General features: G+C 48.5%; 1 protein-coding gene across 6 annotated transcripts in view; it reads right to left on the bottom strand.

Annotated features, from left to right (window-relative positions):
- LOC139228926 (MORN repeat-containing protein 1-like) overlaps positions 1-15,793 on the bottom strand; it is a 308,947-nt gene extending 293,154 nt beyond the window's left edge. For 3 of the 6 annotated variants that reach the window (XR_011587643.1, XM_070860453.1, XM_070860452.1), the window contains exons 1-6: positions 15,663-15,790; positions 13,456-13,527; positions 11,902-12,000; positions 10,070-10,180; positions 9,828-9,918; positions 3,720-3,807 (exon numbers count right to left, since the gene is read on the bottom strand). Coding sequence is in view for 4 of the 6 variants with exons in the window: in XM_070860453.1 (XP_070716554.1) it covers positions 3,720-3,807; positions 9,828-9,918; positions 10,070-10,180; positions 11,902-12,000; positions 13,456-13,527; positions 15,663-15,723 (522 nt within the window). In the remaining 2 variants the exon portion in view is untranslated. Of the gene's footprint in view, positions 1-3,719; positions 3,808-9,827; positions 9,919-10,069; positions 10,181-11,901; positions 12,001-13,455; positions 13,528-15,662 lie in introns of all 6 variants that reach the window. The other 3 variants (XR_011587642.1, XM_070860450.1, XM_070860451.1) reach the window with 3 other exon arrangements.
- Positions 15,794-18,992: the final 3,199 nt, after the last annotated feature.

The following is an 18,992-nucleotide window of genomic DNA, read 5'->3' as shown; positions in this document are numbered from 1 at the left end:
GCTGGAGGGGGAGGTGGGTGCTGGGCGGGTGCTGGAGGGGAAGGTGGGTGCTGGCCGGGTGCTGGAGGGGGAGGTGGGTGCTGGAGGGGGAGGTGGGTGCTGGGCAGGTGCTGGAGAGGGAAGTGGGTGCTGGGCAGGTGCTGGAGGGGGAGGTGGGTGCTGGAGGGGGAGGTGGGTGCTGGCCGGGTGCTGATGGGGGAGGTGGGTGCTGGGCGGGTGCTGGAGGGGGAGGTGGGTGCTGGGCGGGTGCTGGAGGGGGAGGTGGGTGCTGGGCGGGTGCTGGAGTGGGAGGTGGGTGCTGGGCGGGTGCTGGAGGGGGAGGTGGGTGCTGGGCGGGTGCTGTAGGGGGAGGTAGGTGTTGGGCAGGGGGGGTAGGCGGGTGCCGGGTGGGGGAGGTGGGTGCCAGGTGCCGGAGGTGGGTGTTGGGTGGGGAAGGTGGATGCTGGGTGGGTGATGGGTGGGGGAGGAGGGTTCTGGGTGGGTGAGGTGGGTGCTGGGCGGGGTAGGTGGAGTACCAGTGTTAAGTTAGTGGCATCAATAGTCTTTTCTCCTCCTCGACCTTTTCTTATGAATGGCAGTGACGAGAGACATAGAGAATTACAGACTGCAGACAGTTCTACTCTCAAAGCTAAAGGGAAAACAGACAGTTTTCTATCTCTTTATTCAAGAAGCCCCAAGGCGTTTCATGCCGAGCATGAAGAGGAGCTGGGGAAGAGACTCGAGGCACGGTCAAAGGCTTTTGAAAATGTGAGAGAGAGGCAGTAAAGGGCAGGGTTTAGGGAAACGAGTTCCAGAGAGTAGGGCCCAGGTGGCTGAAGGGTCTGCAGCCAATAGTGGAATGGAGAGTCGGCATGGGGAGGGTGTACAGGAGGCCCATATCAGAATAGCAGAGAAGGAATTGTTCAGCAAAAGTTGGAGTCTATTACCCCTCTACTCCTCGCGTTGTGACTTTTGGCAGGTTTCAGCGCATCGGGATTCCTGGAGCTCAGATTATTTGAAGACTTAAAAAATGTATATCTAACCTAAATTGCCAAATACATATACAGACACACGTAAAAACAGATCCAGTGAATGGTGTGAAAAAAGAAGTGATTATTCTATGGGAAAGTGATGCTATCAGGCACTGAATCTGAATTAATTCATTCATTACACAGTGCCATGGTGAGGTAACGTGTTTCTGCCTGCACGCACTCCACACAGCTGCACGACTGACGTCTGGGGAGACTGGAGCCTGGAGCCTGCAGTGGGCAATGACGCCAAATGGCATCCACTGTCCTGCAGGAGTTAACCATTCAAGTGCCAAAGTTCTACCTTCTGCCAAGATTTTTATTTGCTGGGCCCTCCCCGTTCCCCAGCATAGAACACTGCCATTTAAGAGACGTTTGATGGAGTTGTGCACATTTCTGATTCTGTTTTATAACCAGAGTTAAAAAGGAAAGGGAACAAAATGGTAGAAGGAAACCATTTTTATAGAAGGCTATTTATGTCGGACTGCACTTTATTTTTTTTTTAATGTGTCTCATGTTTTGTTTCCATCTCCCTTCCTCAAGGCACAAACCATTCCTCAGCTTAAGAGGATACGGCTGACTACCAGCTCACAGGCCTTTGTAAAAGTGGTCCTATAACCCAGCTGAAGCAGCCTGCAACAATCCCCCTCTGAATTTCTCCTTCAATGGCACAGCCTGGATTGGGATTTCACTGCAGCATTACTCCACAGGGGCTCCACATAAACCCCCATTAAAGATTCCACAGCAGGGTGAACCCCATCTACCGCTCCTCAGCAGGGTGGACCCCATCTACTGCTCCACACAGGGTGAGCCCCCTCTATCGCTCCTCAGCAGAGTGAACCCCCTCTATCGCTCCACAGCAGGGTGAACCCCATCTATCACTCCACAGCAGGGTGAACGCCATCTATCGCTCCTCAGCAGGGTGAACCCCATCTATCGCTCCTCAGCAGAGTGAACCCCATCTATCACTCCACAGCAGGGTGAACCCCATCTATCACTCCACAGCAGAGTGAACCCCATCTATCACTCCACAGCAGGGTGAACCCCATCTATCACTCCACAGCAGGGTGAACCCCCCTCTATCACTCCACAGCAGGCTGAACCCCCCTCTATCGCTCCACAGCAGGGTGAACCCCATCTATCGCTCCACACAGGGTGAACCCCATCTATCACTCCACAGCAGGGTGAACCCCCCTCTATCGCTCCTCAGCAGGGTGAGCCCCCTCTATCGCTCCACAGCAGGCTGAACCCCATCTATCGCTCCACAGCAGGCTGAACCCCATCTATTGCTCCACACAGGGTGAACCCCATCTATCGCTCCACACAGGGTGAACCCCATCTATCTCTCCACACTGGGTGAGCCCTCTCTATCGCTCCACAGCAGAGTGAACCCCATCTATTGCTCCAACAGGGTGAACCCCATCTATCGCTCCAACAGGGTGAACCCCATCTATCGCTCCACACAGGGTGAACCCCATCTATCGCTCCACACAGGGTGAACCCCATCTATCGCTCCACACCGGGTGAACCCCATCTATTGCTCCACACAGGGTGAACCCCATCTATCGCTCCACAGCAGGGTGAGCCCCCTCTATCGCTCCACAGCAGGGTGAGCCCCATCTATCGCCCCACACAGGTGGACCCCATTTATCGCCCCACATAGGGTGAACCCCAACTATCGCTCCACAGCAGTATGAGGCCCTATCTATCGCTCCACAGCAGGGTGAACCTCCATCACTGCCCCATGAGGCTCCCACTGCTTCTCAGAATTAAGAAAAAACATTATGCATTCAAGGATTTAAAATTTTAAATAGAGCTCTATTCCCAAGAGAAAGACTTTGGGGTTTAGTTCCAAAGCTCGTACTTTCATTCTGCCTTTTTAGAAAATGCTTCAATGCAGAGAATCGTAACACTTAAACTTGAGAGCTTAGTGCTGTAAATGCACCGTGTGCTATGGTACTGAATGGGAAGGTGCCACCCTCAATCCCTAATCTGTGCTGAGTTAGCTGATCTCAGATGGGACTGAGGTTCAAGTGTCACTATTGGTCCAGATGCCTCATCTGGTAAAGTCGACAAGTCCAACCTACGCCACATGAGCCATATCCAACCCTGGCAATCTGGCCGATGAAGTCGAGGCAACTCAGTTCTATTTATTCTGATTTGCCCCATTTGAATTTGATGGGCTTGAAGGTTTGAAATGGGCTGTTCCCTTCTTGGGTGGACAAATCCTAAATTAGAACACCGAGATCAGATAGTATCAGCAATGTGAGACACATTAGGAATTAACGGGAACATTGATTTCAACTTTTATGTGGAGCCATCTCGGCACGTGGCAACATTGGGTGATCACGGATTGGGGTCAGCGGCCTTGCCCTCCACGGTCAAACAGCCTGCTGATGCTCACTGCACAAGCTCTCACATGAAGAATGGCCCCTTGGTTGAGATACGGCAAGGGTGACGCCAGTGTTGGAGAGGTAACCGGGTAAGTGTCAGCGTCATCAGGCGAGGAAAGTCGAGGTGTGGGGAGGAAAGTAAAGAAAAACCTTGGAACATTTTGATCGGTGTTATTCCTCGACCTTTGTGAAATGAAACTGCAGCTCGAGAAGTTTCAGTTTCTGCTTCTGAAAACTTGCAGTCTGTTAAACGCTGCAATGTGTTGCCTTTGAGATGAAGAGCATGCTCACAGTGACATCTACTGGCAAATAGGAATACCTCATAAAGGGAACTATCTGCACACTGCAGCATGCCATGGCCCTGTCGCCGGTCCAGGACCCAGTTTCCCTGGTAGTGGTCCCCGTTCCTGAACAAGAGAGAAAAATAGGAGTTATGCTTTCTCTCTCTCTCTTCAATAAATTCATAAATGATTCATCTTAAAACATTTAATTTTAAAAAGTGCTCAGCTTGCTTCCGCCGCCTCCCCCCCACCCACGGGCAAGCTCACCAACCAGTCTAGCACTGAGCCGTACAGCCCAGGAGGTTCTATTTCTTGTTGGTGCTGAGTTTAGCTGACCTCAAGGGTTGCAGTGGTGGGGCGCTAGAATTGACCTTAGAAAACCTGGGCTGGTGGGGCGGAGGGGGGCATGGGGGAGAAGAGGAATATCTGCTGCCCCTGATCATTGTGTCGTGACCCCCGCTGAAAAGGGCGCATTGGGTAGGGAGGAAATTGGGCTTTGTTGCAATTCCCCCCATGGTAGAATAGCCAGCCAACACTCTTTGTTTGTGCTCGCACATAAAGAATGGCTCCTTGGGCAAGGCACCAGAGGCTTGCAGTGCCCCTGGAACCGCACCACAGCATGAGTCAGCAACTTTTAGAAAAATAAGAAAAGGCATAGAAAATGCTGGCTAAGTATTAGGGGCAGGCACAGGACAGAGGCCATCAATTCAGCTGAAGCTGCAACGCTGCCAACTTACTATTGGAAAGTTTTCTGCTGTTGCTGTTGTTGGTATGCTTAAATTGCAGAAAAATAAATAAATCTGCTCACTGCAGGCTCCAGACCGTCTGCTGGAGTTTCCTGAAGTGAAGCGAGACAGAGAGGAAGTACCGTAAGATCCAGTGCAGCAGGCGCAACTTCACGCTTAAATCGACAAGCACCGCACAAGCCATGCTTTGCTGTCAGGTACAACTTTCTCACCGATGCAAACTTTTTGCTTTAAATTGTATTTTCTTACGATCTTTTTATAAAATGTTCACAAACAATTTTTTATAACAGAGGATAGTCACGGGTCACTAGTTTGCAAATTTATTGCCGAGACTACACCAACAACAGCTTTAGTAGCGAAAGCTAAGATGGCAGCTGCCCAGCTTCACCTTACTGTCCTTTGTGGCTACACTTATTCTGCTGAAATTAGTCTCAAAACATTTAAATATGCACCAAATAAGCTAATAAAAGCATTAAAAGAGAAGAAAGAACTTGTATTTATATAGCACCTTCAAGTCCTTGGGGTGTCCCAAAGTGCTTCACTGCTTAAAAATTCACTCCCTCCACCAATGGCACACTACTATCTACAGGGGATGCACTGCAGCTCCCAAACCCACGACCTCCACCACCTAGCAGAACAAGGGCAGCTGGTGCATGGGAACATCACCATCTCAAATTTCCCCTCCAAATCACACATTATTCCGACTTATCGCTGGGTCAAAATCCTGGAGCACTGGGGGAGCACCTTCACCACACGGACTGCAACAGTTCAAGGCGGCGGCTCACCACCACCTTCTCTAGGACAACTAGGGATGGGCAATAAATGCCGGTCTTGCCAGCAACACCCATATCCCAAGAATGAATGAAAGAAAGCAACTAATGAATTACTTGTGAACTGTAGTCACTGTTGTTTTATAGGCAGACACGTGAGATAATTTGTGCAGTCCCACAAACAGCAATGAGATGAAGATCAGTTAATGCGACTTGCTAGTGTTAGTTGAGGGATAAGTGTTGGCTGGAACACCAGAAAACGTCCGCTGCTCTTATGCAAAAAGTACCATGTGATAGTTTACATTCAAGCAGACGGGACCTCGGTTTAACGTCTCATCCAAAAGACGGCACCGTCGACAAGGCCGCACTCACTCAGTACTGACTAAGGTGTTGGCCTAGATTAAACGCTCCAGTTACAGAAGTGGGGCTTGAACTTACAACTTTCCAGCACAGAGGCGAGAGGATGACCACTGATACTTCATTGACAATTCCACTCCCCCAGTCTGCCTTTACCCTGCACTGAAGTTACACTCAATGTGGTACAAAGCCCAAGTGGGTTGAGCCTGGCTCCTTCAGGAGTGTCTCACACAATTCTACTCGAGTCACGTCAGGACCTGACTCTGTGGAGCTATACTGACATATTTGCATTGCTTACTACTTTACACTGCTGTACGCTTCGATTAACTTTATGTTCCTGTGCTGGACATACACACAGCTCCCATTGGCTGGTCATAGCAGCAGCATTACAGTTAACTAATGAGAAGACTGTGGCTCAGAGAGTACCCCTTCTCCCCAAGACTTTAGAAACCATGAGTAGTCTGAGACAAATATATTGCCATGTTATTTACTCCAAGCCATTGGTGTGTAAAAGCGATCTTGGCAGCTCCTCTGACAGCTAATTAGGTAAAGGCACTGCTCATTGTAGCACGGTGTCAAACAGAGTAGAGACGTCCTAGTTTGATCCCCAGTCTGTGCTAAGTCCGTCAATCTCAGTGGCATGAAGCAGAGGATCCAACAATTGGCCTTGGTGCCTCTGTGTTAGGAAAAATGAGTGAGTGGAAAATCGGCCATGGTTTCCGCTCTTAAACACTATCCAGTGCTCTGCTGGAAAGTGCAGGTGTGTGGACATAAGGTGTGGTCATGACCAGCCTCCGCTGTGGTTTACCAGGGTCAAACACTGGCCAGACACATTTAGCCAAGATCAAAACTGGACAGGGGTAGAGGAAAGGGTAGGGGAAGGCGTAGGATAATGCTTTGCTAATGAAGAGGTTTATTGAAAACTTTAATAACACAACAATAAATTAATGTTCTCACATCTCGACTAAAATAGACTTCTATTTAAACAAAAAGGCTTTTGGCAGCAGATTTACATTTTCGGAATTTCCAGACGCCCACTGAAAACTTGACTATCCAGTTCAAGACTAGCTGAACAGCCTGCCAAAACACACAAAGAAAGGCCGTCTGGGTAAGATACTGTAGGACTGTACCCCAGCATTACTCAGTGCCTGCGGAACTGTACCCCAGTATTACTCAGTACCCCAGGGTGGAATCAGTATCTTCAGGATAGAATGAGGAAAAAATAAAATAGTAAAGCAGGGAGCCTTTTATATGGCACTGGAATAATTGTACGGAAGCCCTTGGTTAAATGGCAGCGTGAGGAGTTTCACTAGCTACAGCCCTAGCACATTATAAAAGCAGCTACAGGCAGCACCAAGTTCAATCATTTTTCTTTGAATCTGGTCCTCTCTCAATGTCACCTGCATTTTATTGCTCCCCCCCCCACCCCTCGACTTTATTTCCTTCTCTCCTGAAGATGCCCGTTCTTGCCAGGCGTGCACTTGTACCTCAACACGGCGGCCGCTCATTGCATGCAAAACCGAGCCAGTGAGTGATTGGCAACTGATTTAACTGCGGAGACTATCTCAGCTGAGCCTGTTGGCTTCCGCACCCAACAGCCACAAACACGCAGTTTCCAGCAGGGGTCACTGGAGAACGAGCAGGAGCAGGGATCCTGGCTGATTTACATCTCCCTAGCCCTAGGGCCGGTTGTACTATTCCCCTGCCTCCAACCCAGGCGAAGGTCAGCCAACTCAGCACAGACCAGCGACTGAACTTTACTGTTTAAACACAGGGAGAGTCAGACAAATCAATACCAATGAAAACACAGTGGATACATTAAAGGTAGGGGAAAAATGCTTGAGAGAAGACAGTCGATGCTTCTGAGCAAGGCACCACCATGAAGCAAGGGCACTAGGTCATTAAAACATGACCATGTGTGGATGAGTAACTGCGAGCAGGCATATTAATGAAATCCTTCACAAAGAAATCCACTTGAGATTTGACAGAATGGAATTTGTATCGATGGAGCAACAAAGACTTTCTAACCCAGCAGTACAGGAGTCATTAGTTCTTGTCAAAGCGATCTTTTTCCTCATTAATTGTTTTTTTTTTAAAGTTCATCATTTGCAGGGTTCACTGCCCTGCACTGTGTGTTGTGTATAAAACAAGAGCAGGGGCCATGTTTCTAAACAATATCCTCTGACAGTTTAGTCCCCTCCTGTCCTCTTCTGAAGGCACGTTGTCCCAGCTGAGCTACGCCCCACGCTCTGGTACCATCATGCCATGATTCAGGTTTAATTGAGTTACGAGCGCAGAGTACCGAGGGGGGGGGGGGGGGGGGGAGGGTAAAGAAGAGAAATGGAGGGGGTAATTTCGCCTCAAAAGCAGTGATCACACTCCTCCCTCCCATTCACTATATTCAGGGCACTGCACTTTTGGTACTTACTGTTAAAAGGGCTACCCGGGAGTTTTTCTGGCTAGGAGGATATTTTGATAGGGTGAGATAAAGTTTTTTTTTTAATTCGCACCTGGGATGTGGGCATTGCTGGCAAGGCCAGCATTTATTGCCCATCCCTAATTGCCCTTGAGAAGGTGGTGGTGAGCCGCCTTCTTGAACCGCTGCAGTCCGTATGGTGAAGGTACTCCCATAGTGCTGTTAGGGAGGGAGTTCCAGGATTTTTACCCGGCGACGATGAAGGAACGGCGATGTGACTTGGAGAGGAATTTGGAGGTGGTGGTGTTTCCATGCGCCTGCTGCCCTTGTCCTTCTAGGTGGTAGAGGTCGTGGGTTTGGGAGGTGCTGTCAAAGAAGCCTTGGCGAGTTGCTGCAGTGCATCTTGTAGATGGTACACACTGCAACCATGGTACGCTGGTGATGGAGGGAGTGAATGTTTAAGGTGGTGGATCAGGTGCCAATCAAGCAGGCTACTTCGTCCTGGATGGTGTCGAGCTTCTTGAGTGTTGTTGGAGCTGCACTCATCCAGGCAAGTGGAGAGTATTCCATCACACTCCTGACTTCTGCCTTGTGCCTTGTAGATGGTGGAAAGGCTTTTGGGAGTCAGGAGGTGAGACACTCTCTGCAGAATACCCAGCCTCTAACTTGCTTTTGTTGCCACAGTATTTATGTGGCTGGTCCAGTTAAGTTTCTGGTCAATGGTGACCCCCAGGATGTTGATGGTAATGCCGTTGAATATCAAGGGGCAGTGGTTAGACTCTCGCTTGTTGGAGATGGTCATTGCCTGGCACTTGTGTGGTGCGAATGTTACTTGCCACTTATCAGCCCAAGTCTGAATGTCGTCCAGGTCTTGCTGCATGCGGGCATGGACTGCTTCATTATCTGAGGAGTTACGAATGGCACTGAACACTGTGCAGTTAGCAGTGAACATCCCCACTTCTGACCTTACGATGCAGGGAAGGTCATTGATGAAGCAGCTGAAGATGGATACTACCCTGAGTTACTTCCACAGCGATGTTCTGGGGCTGAGATGATTAACCTCCAACAACCTTTGTGCTACTCCAGCCAGTTGAGAGTTTTCTCCCCAATTCCCATTGACTTCAATTTTACCTGGCCTCCTTGATGGCACACTCGGTCAAATGCTGCCTTGCTGTCACTCTCACCTCACCTCTGGAATTCAACTCTTTTGTCCATGTTTGGACCAAATCTGTAATGAGGTCTGGAGCCGAGTGATTCTGGCAGAACCCAAACTGAGCATGGGTGAGCAGGTTATTGGTAAGTGCCGCTTGATAGCACTGTCGACGACACCTTCCATCACTTTGCTGATGATCGAGAGTAGACTGATGGGGTGGTAATTGGCCAAATTGGATTTGTCCTGCTTTTTGTGGACAGGACGTACCTGGGCAGTTTTCCAATGCCAGATGTCGTAGCTGTACTGAAACATGTTGGCTAGAGGTGCGACTAGTTCTGGAGCACAAGTCTTCAGCATGACAGCCGGGATGTTGCTGGGGCCCATAGCCTTTGCTGTAGGGTGTGAGGAGGCTTGTGTGGCGCATTAACACTGGCATGGACCAATTAGGCCAAATGGCCTATTTCTGCGCTGTAAATTCTATGTAAATTATGTATGTAATATTTTGGGTCTTTTAAAATTGGGGGGATGAAAGAAGAGAAGGTAATAACTTGGTGGAAATCAGAGAAACAAAATGACCTTATGTAGCTGGAAAAAGCTGTGTGTATCTCATCGGCGCTCATTCTGTGTATTCACAAGTACTCCCTTGCTAACCTGGAGGATTTGAGTGGGGCAACGAGGAACTCTTTGCACTGGCCTTCACTTACTTATAGTATATCTCTCCTTCTCCGTGTTTCTTATGGTTGTGGAAGGAGCCTCGGTATATCTGCCGCTCCTTATCAATCAGTGTTCCATATCCTAGACAGAGGAATTAGGTAAAGTTACACATCCTGCCAGCGACAAGCAGAGGGTCAGCCTGTAGTTCTGTAATTATAGCGGACGCCACAGGACAACACAACATGAGGTTGCAAAGCCAGGAGTCAAAATCAGACAAAAAACATTAATTCACCTGTTCGGGCACCATAGTGAAACTCCCCTTCATAGTGGTTGCCATCAAGGTACTTCATCACTCCATATCCGTGGATCTCTCCCTGCGTGAACTGTCCACAATACTCATTTCCTTTAAAAATGTAAAAGCATCTTTTTTTATTTCTAAATTCCTCGCCTTCTCTTCCTCCAGGTGCTGTATTTTTGCTCGGAGTTGTTTCAAAGGGTAGCAAGCCCTCTGGAACCACTGTAAGCAGCCATTCTATGTGCGAGGTGTTGTATATAATTGCAGGTTCTTTCTTTCTAAGGGGGCCAGCAGCCCTCCAGTACTTCACCGAGCTTCCACTGTCTATGTATGAGCCAAGACAGTGATTAACAAGCAGGCTGTTTGCCCAAGGCGGCCGTCACAGCGAAGCCCGATCCTGTCCTCACCCGACATCCGCACACAGGTATTTTTCCATCTAGGACCACTGGACAGTGATCCACACTGATGCGCAAAGTAACCGCCTACTTCCACCTCTGTAACATCGCCCGTCTCTGCCCCTACCTCAGCCCATCTGCTGCTAAAACATATTTCCATGCCTTTGTTACCTCTAGACTCAACTATTCCAACGCTCTCCTGGCCGGCCTCCCACTTTGCACCCCCCTTAAACTTGAGCATGACCAAAATTCTGCAGCCTGTGTCCTAACTCACACCAAGTCCCATTCACCCATCACACCTGTGCTCGCTGCCCGTGTCCTAACTCACACCGAGTCCCGTTCACCCATCACCCCTGTGCTCGCTGCCCGTGTCCTAACTCACACCAAGTCTCGTTCACCCATCACCCCTGTGCTCGCTGTCCGTGACCTAACTCACACCAAGTCCCGTTCACCCATCCCCATGTGCTCGCTGCCCGTGTCCTAACTCACACCGAGTCCCGTTCACCCATCACCCGTGCTCGCTGCCTGTGTCCTAACTCACACCAAGTCCCGTTCACCCATCACCCGTGCTCGCTGCCCGTGTCCTAACTCACACCAAGTCCCGTTCACCCATCCCCCTGTGCGCGCTGACCTACATTGGCTCCTACTCCGGCGACACCTCGATTTTGAAATTCTCAACCTTGCTTTCAAATCCCTCCATGGCCTCTTGTCTTCCCTATCTCTGTAACCTCCTCCAGCCCTACAACCCTCCAAGGGGGGTGCGCTCCTCCCAATTCTGACTTCTTGCGCATCCCCAATTTTAATCAGCCTTCAGCTGCCTAGGCCCTAAGCTCTGGAATTCCCTCCCTAAACTTCTCTGCCTCTCTCTCTCTCCTCCTTTTAAGACTCTCCTTAAAACCTACCACTGACTAACCTTTTGGTCACCTTTCCTGATATCTCCTTATGTGGCTTGGTGTCAAATTTTGGCTGATTACTCTCCTGTAAAGCACCTTGGGACAGTTAACTACATTAAAGGCACTATATAAATGCACGTTATTGTTGATCAACTGAAGCACCAGGCGAGTTTGAAACTCCAGCCATTCTAATACCAATTGACCGTACACAATGTACGGGGATAATAGGAACTGCTGGAACTGTCTGAGAACAGCCCAAAAAATATAGACACAAAGAAATAAATTACAGGCCACAAAGTCCGTTCAGGAAACAAAGACAAATAATATTTTCCAATTGTTTATAAACTCAAAATATAATAATGTACCAAAATGTTTAATCCTTTGTGTTGTGACATCATTGAAAGACACACAGTTCGTTCACTTGGTCACTCTCTCTCAGCTCCTGCTCCGTTGGTTCTATTTTTCTAAATGATGATGTGCTTTTAAGCTCCTCTGTAAGAGGTTATTCCAACAGTGTAAGCAGTGTAAGGAGTTCTCGTACCTGAGGCGGCCCAGTACCGAACACCATTCCCTTCTATTTCTCCGTTCACAAACTCCCCCGCGTAGTAACTGCCATCCTTCATTAGTAATTTCCCATTACCTAGTGTAGACAAAAATAAAATAAATTACAGCCTTTCATGTCTGACGGAACCGGAGAGTTGAAATTTGAACTGTGTGACCTGTTTACAAATCACAAAATATGGGCGGCAAGCAATGACAAAACAGACCTGCTTTGCTCTCTAAAATGGCTTGTTTGGAGATTGACTTTACTCAAGAAGAATGAAACATGAGATAAAGATTGTATCCCAGGGACATGTCGTGACAGTCACAGAAAGTCAGCCCTATCGTGTGCAGCTGTGGCTTAGTGTGTACCACGCTCACCTCTGAGTCAGAAGGTTGTGGGTCCAAATCCCACTCCAGAGACTATGAGCACAAAATCTAGGCTGACACTCCAATGCAATGCACTGTCCGAGGTGCTGTCTTTCGAATGAGACATTGGCCTAGAAATCCCGGTCGGCTGTTTCCCGCGGGCGATCGGCTAAAAAAGGGAAAAAAGATGCGCACTTACCAGAACCTGCTGCGCCCACGAGCGATCCCGGTCCTGAGGCCTTCACTCACTACGCGTCGGTGCGCGTGCACGTCAGGACGTCCACAGGGCTGGAGCTGCAGTGTCATGGCTCTGGGCAGCTCATCCAAGTAAAGTATTTTCTCATTCATAATAATGGGAACTCTGTAAGTTGGAGTTCCCATTATGATTGAGAAACCCCCCCCCCAGAACACTAATAAAAAAATTGAAAAAATACACCACATATTTAACATTAATTTAAATTAAAGTTATTTATGTCTTATAAAAAAATATATATTTTCCCGATTTAAAAAAAAGTTTTTTCAATTATGGTTTAAAATAAACTTACTGTAATGGGGAGGGTTTTTAACAATAAAATGTGCTTTTTAAATTTGATTTTATGATGTTTTTTGTATGTTTTAAAACTCTTACGCCTGTAACAGTTGGCTCTGCTGGGCAAGATATGGTTAAATCCTGCAATCTTGCCCTTGCAAATATCCTCGCTCCCGAGATGCGGAGGATCTGTCAAGCTCCAGATCGGAAAAGCCGGCTTTCAGCGCAGGCACATTGTGCATTGAAAACCGGCCTTTTGCGATGCCTTCCCGGGTCCGTACACACTCGGTACCCGGGGAGGCTGGGATTTCTGAGCCAATATCTCAGGTGGACATAAAAAATCCCACGGCACTATTTTGAAGAAGAGCAGAGGAGTTCTCCTTGGTGTCCTGGCCGATATCTATCCCTCAATCAACATCAATAAAACAGATTATCACATTGCTGTTTGTGGGATGTTGCTGTGTGCAAATTGGCTGCAAGATTACAACAGTGACTACACTTCAAAAGTACTTCATTGGCTGTAAAGTGCTTTGGGACATCCTGAGGTCAGGAAAAGTGCTACATAAACACAAGTTCTTTCTTTTACAGCACATAAAGAAAGAGGCTATTGAGACTGGAATGTTTTATACCTCAGCAAGCAACACCTGGATAACTTACCATGTTTTTTCCCACTTTTCCATTCTCCCTCATAACGAAAAAAGCTGTTTGGATAAACGTACAGACCAAACCCTGGAAAAATAGAAAATCAAATGTCTGGTTACAAAGCATGGAGCTCGGCGTGTAAACTCACACATCTTGCGCCCATATGCATCCATCAAACTTTATTACAGATGCAAAACAATCTTAAAGAAAGCATTTTATTCTGAAGTGAGGCTTGAAATTTACAAGCAATTTCTGGATCTTACAAATTTAGAAGTATACAGCATAAAGATAGCTGGATGACACCAGGGATGTGAAGCTTTAGTTATGAGAAGAGATCTGAGATACCAGGACCTACTGCCACTGGGCAAAGGTGGCAAAGAGGAGATTCAATAGAAGCTTAGAAAATGATAGAGGCTGCAGCCCCTGTTCCACCATTTGAATGGGCAGCTCCTCAATTTCTCGCTGCACTTCAGTCCCACATTCCTGATCTTTGGCCATCTGGTGCAGAGGGGAACTGGCAAGTCGAAGAACCGCCACTGCTCCCGGGCTTGGCCAAGCTGGCCATTAACAGGTCCTAGCAGCACACAGTTGAGGGGGCTGTTCGTTCCGACTGCCTCTGTCTCTTCCACAGCCAGGTGTTCCTGGAGAGGGAGCATGCAGTGTACACCGGTACGCCCGAGGCCTTCCGCGACCTGTGAGCACCGGAGTTCATAGTCGACACGGGGAACAACATTTTGATTTTATAAGTTTCCATTTGTTTAAATTATCATTTGAAGTTTGTGTGTGCCTCTTTAAAAAGGGGGCACTTTTGTTAATTTGATTTGTGTGAAGATCACCTATTTAACTAAGAGAATGAGGCGAGCAGTAATTGTTTCTTTACAGAGATTTGTTTGAGCGTGGAGTTTTTAATTTGTTGTTGAGATGTCGTTAATGCTGGGAATGGCAAACCACTTTTATTGCCCATCCCAGTTGTTGTGACATGGGCCTTGTTCTTGTGATTGTTTTTACCATTGAGTGAGGCAGTTAGGCCACTTCAGAGATTCCTCATTCATTAAAAGAGGGAACAATGTCAATTTCTAACACTCCAATTCATGGTCATTTCTTCAGGGGTCAGCCCACAAATTTACCAGATCTACTGAATTCAATTTCACCTGCTGTCTCTCAGGCGAGGCATTAAACTGAGCCTGCCTGCTCAGGTGGTGCAAGATGGCTCATGGGGCTATTGGTAAAGCCAGTGAGTCCCCCACCCACTCTGGTCAATATTTCTCCATCAACAAACACCAAAAACCGTATCAACAGTTTGTTCAACTCATTCACGGTTTGTGGGATCTTGCTGTGCACATTGGCCACTGCATTTGCCTACATAACAGAAATGACTGCATTTTGAATGCAAAGTGTTTTTGGGGGGTTTTGACGGTGTGATAAAGTGCAATATAAATGCAAGTTTGTCTTCTCCCTTTAAAACCAGGAAAAGACACCACACCTCACTGGCTACGCGGGTAAATAAAACATCCAGGCCCCATTCCCACAGCCTATGCTGACCTCAGTTGGGCACTAATATGGGCATCAGCATTCCTCAGTTAGGAACAGAAAAATTAACCAGAGATCACCATCCACTGACTCCTGCTGGAAAATGAGAGGGGGGGGGTGGGGGGTGATCAGGGGAGTGGAGAATCAGGTTCAGCAGTGATGCCCTCCAAGGTACAATAGCCCATCAACATTTACAGTCTGGACTTGAATGAGTAATAGCCATGGCATCAGGGTTAGTGTTTAAGGGTTAGTGTTTAGGATTAGGGTTAGTGTATGGGGGTTGAGGTTAGGGTTAGGATTAGGGTTAAGGTATAAGATTAGAGTTTTTGTTTAGGGTTTGTGGGGTTGGGTAAGTGATTTGTGTTAGACTTTAGGATAAGAGTTAGTGATTCAGGTAGAGGGTTAAGGTTAGGGTTAGGATGAGTAGTTAGAATTTAGGATGAGGGTTAAAGTATAGGATTATTGTTTAGGGTTAGTAGTTATTGTTAGATGTTAGGGTACGGGGTTAGAGTTCATGGTTAAGATTGGGGTTAACGGTAGAATCTGTTTTTTAAACCAGTGACAGCGCGAGCCGCGATGGACAACTGGTGGTGACCAGGGGCCGTGGCCAAATGTTTCCTCCGGTAGACACTGCGCCTTTAATGTTCCGGCGGCGAGGCCCCTCGGGTTGGTCTCCCATTGCAGGTCCTCACCGTCCCGCAGCTGCTGCTTCACCTCCCCGACATAGCCACCACAAGCCGCCCGCTCCTCCATGGCATCGCGGCCCCGCCACCAATAACGCCGCCAGCCATTGGTCAGGCCACCGGCGCCGTTGCTAGGGAAAACCCACCAATCACGATTCGGAGTTTGCACAGGTCCAACTCCCCCAACCAACGCCAGAGACAAGATGGTCCCCGCAGGAATCTCCCAGGAGCTGGTCCTCCAAGTGTTGGCGCCACCTATAGGCCACAATGGACTCTGGTCATACTGCTGGCAATGACTCTCTGCATCCACTGAGCATATTGGAAGGGGAGATAAACAGGCATTGTCTGTGGTGATTGAGTCCTGTCATTTTTAACGTTTTGCTACGTTCAATGAATGATAGTTCTTGTTGTCAACCTCAGATGAACTGCCTTCTGCCAGCTGACTATAGACTTTAGTGCAGGTTTAGGAATTTTCCACGAATTAAAGATTAATCGGCGGGACATTGCTGGAAGCAATTCAGGAGAAATATCAGTGAGGCATTTACAAAAAAATGTGTTCATTTTCTACGAACACTTTTGTTTATTATTTATAAAATATTGGAAATGGGGATTGTCATGTATGTAATCTTCATGTAACTGTAACCTTCATGTAACAACACTGTACACTGTATACACCTAAGAAATGCACACCTTGACCACAGGGGGTGAACTTGTGGGAGACACTCCTCACCTGGTCATCCAGGTATATAAAGGGAGGTCCCACGCAGGGTCAGCACTCCTTGGTCCTGTGAATAAAGGTACAGATCACAGAGTGACCGTGTCTCCAGTATGTGCCTCGTGTTAATTTGCAGTAGAGTGTAAGGACAACATTTGGCGATGAGAAACGGGAATCAACGACTCACGAGATTGGCCACCGGTAGCACAGAGGAACGGTACTGTGTTAGTGAGGACTGGGACGATTTCGTTGCGAGGCTCCAGCGGAGCTTTGTCACGAAGGACTGGCTGGGAGCGGCAGCGGCTGACAAGCGAAGGGCGCATCTACTGACCAGCTGTGGACCTAAGATGTATGCGCTGATGAAAGACCTGCTCGCACCCGAGAAGCCGGCGGACAAGACCTTTGAGGAGCTCAGCAAACTGATCGGTGAGCACCTCAAACCATCGAGCAGTATACACATGGCCCGACACCGTTTCTGTACATACCGACATCGGGAAGGGCAGACTCTGTAAGTTCACAGACGCCTGCAGAAGGGATTTCTTCATTGAGGGCATTGGTCATGCCGGGATTTTTAGGAAGCTAATTGAGACCAAGGACTTGACCTTGGAAGCAGCGGCATTGATGGCTCAAACCTTCATGGCGGGGGAGGAGGAAACCAAGATCATATACGCGCGTAACTCTGCTCCCAACGTGGCGATGGAGCAGGGGGTTAACATGGTAACCGCGACTCAGAACCCCACAGGCAAGCAAGGGCAATTCGACACCAACCAGGCAGTAACAGACTCTAGGGGGGGTCCTCAACAGAGACAATGGCAAGTCAAATGGACAATTACACTATCACAAGGGACAATACTTCCCGTGATGGGGTCATTGACACCCACTAACAGAGTGCTCAAGAGTAATCAAAGAGACAATCAGAGAGGAATGCCTGGTAACAGCTTTTTTGTTCACAACAATCTCAGCTCATACTGGAGGCGTGGGGGCAGACATGCTGCGAAAACCTGCAGGTTTCACCAATTTATCTGCAGAAATTGTAACTTCAATGGACATTTAGCCAGAATGTGCAGGAAACCCGCAGCGAGACTGGTTTACGAACCGGATGAACCACAAGAGGGGTCTGCAAGGCAGGGTTATGCTTGGGACACAGCAATGGATACTGAAGTTCAACGGGTTCAGGTGGCAAACTTTCACAGCTCATACACAAAGACGCCACCTATGATGGTGAAAGTACTGTTAAACGACATCCCGGTACGCATGGAGCTGGACACAGGAGCCAGCCAGTCACTTATGCGTGTCCAACAATTCGAGAAACTATGGCCACTCAGAGCTAGCAGACCCAAACTAGAACGCGTTGACACGCAATTACGGACGTACACCAAAGAGATCATCCCAGTGCTCGGCAATGCAATGTTGGTGGTCACACATACTGGATCAGAGAACCAGCTGCCACTCTGGATTGTCCCGGGAAATGGTTCCGCGCTTTTGGGGAGGAGCTGGTTAGCCGAGATGAACTGGAAATGGGGGGATGTGCACGCCATTTCATCTGTGGAGCGAAGTTCATGCTCACAGGTCCTACAGAAATTTGAGTCACTATTTCAACCTGGTGTCGGTACTTTCAAAGGTACCAAAGTGGTGATAAGCATCACCCCGGATGCCACACCAGTGCACCACAAAGCCAGAGCTGTGCCGTATGTGACGCGGGAGAAAATTGAGAGTGAGTTGGACAGGTTGCGAAGAGAGGGCATAATTTCGCCCGTTGAATTCAGCGACTGGGCAAGCCCCATCGTCCCTGTTCTAGAAACGGATGGCTCGGTCAGGATCTGTGGCGACTACAAGGCCACCATCAACTGAGTGTCACGACAAGACCAATACCCGCTTCCAAGAGCGGAGGATCTTTTTGCCACGCTGGCAGGCGGCAAGCTGTTCACCAAGTTGGACCTCACTTCGGCCTACGGGAACTGGCCGAAGAATCCAAGCTACTGACCACCATCACCACGCACAAGGGGCTGTTTGTTTACAACAGGTGTCCATTTGGCATTCGTTCAGCAGCCGCTATCTTTCAAAGGAACATGGAAAGCCTGCTCAAATCCATCCCCGGAACAATCGTGTTTCAGGACGACATCCTTATCATGGGTCGAGACACCGAGGAACACCTCCACAACCTGGAGGAGGTGCTACACCGACTGGACCGGGTAGGCCTGCGACTAAAGAAGTCCAAGTGTGTGTTTTTGACCCCAGAGGTCGAGTTTTTGGGCAGGAGGGTTGCCGCAGACGGGATCCGGCCTACCGAATCCAAAACTGAGGCGATCCGTCACGCGCCCAGGCCCGGTAACACATCGGAGTTGCGTTCATTTCTGGGACTATTGAACTATTTCGGGAACTTTCTGCCGAACTTAAGCACATTGTTGGAGCCGCTACATGTGCTCCTGAGTAAGGGTTGCGATTGGTTTTGGGGGGACTGTCAGGAACGGGCTTGGAACCTGCTTTGTTCTAACAAGCTGTTGACTCTGTAGAACCCCCATAAGAAATTGGTTTTGACATGTGATGCATCATCCTATGGGGTTGCGTGCGTGTTGCAGCAGAGTAATGATGAGAGCCAACTCCAACCTGTGGCTTATGCTTCC

Source organism: Pristiophorus japonicus, chromosome 18, assembly GCF_044704955.1.
Source record: "Pristiophorus japonicus isolate sPriJap1 chromosome 18, sPriJap1.hap1, whole genome shotgun sequence".
Taxonomy (NCBI): domain Eukaryota; kingdom Metazoa; phylum Chordata; class Chondrichthyes; family Pristiophoridae; genus Pristiophorus; species Pristiophorus japonicus.
The sequence above is the reverse complement of the archived record's forward strand: the minus strand, read 5'-3'. Positions and strand labels throughout refer to the sequence as shown.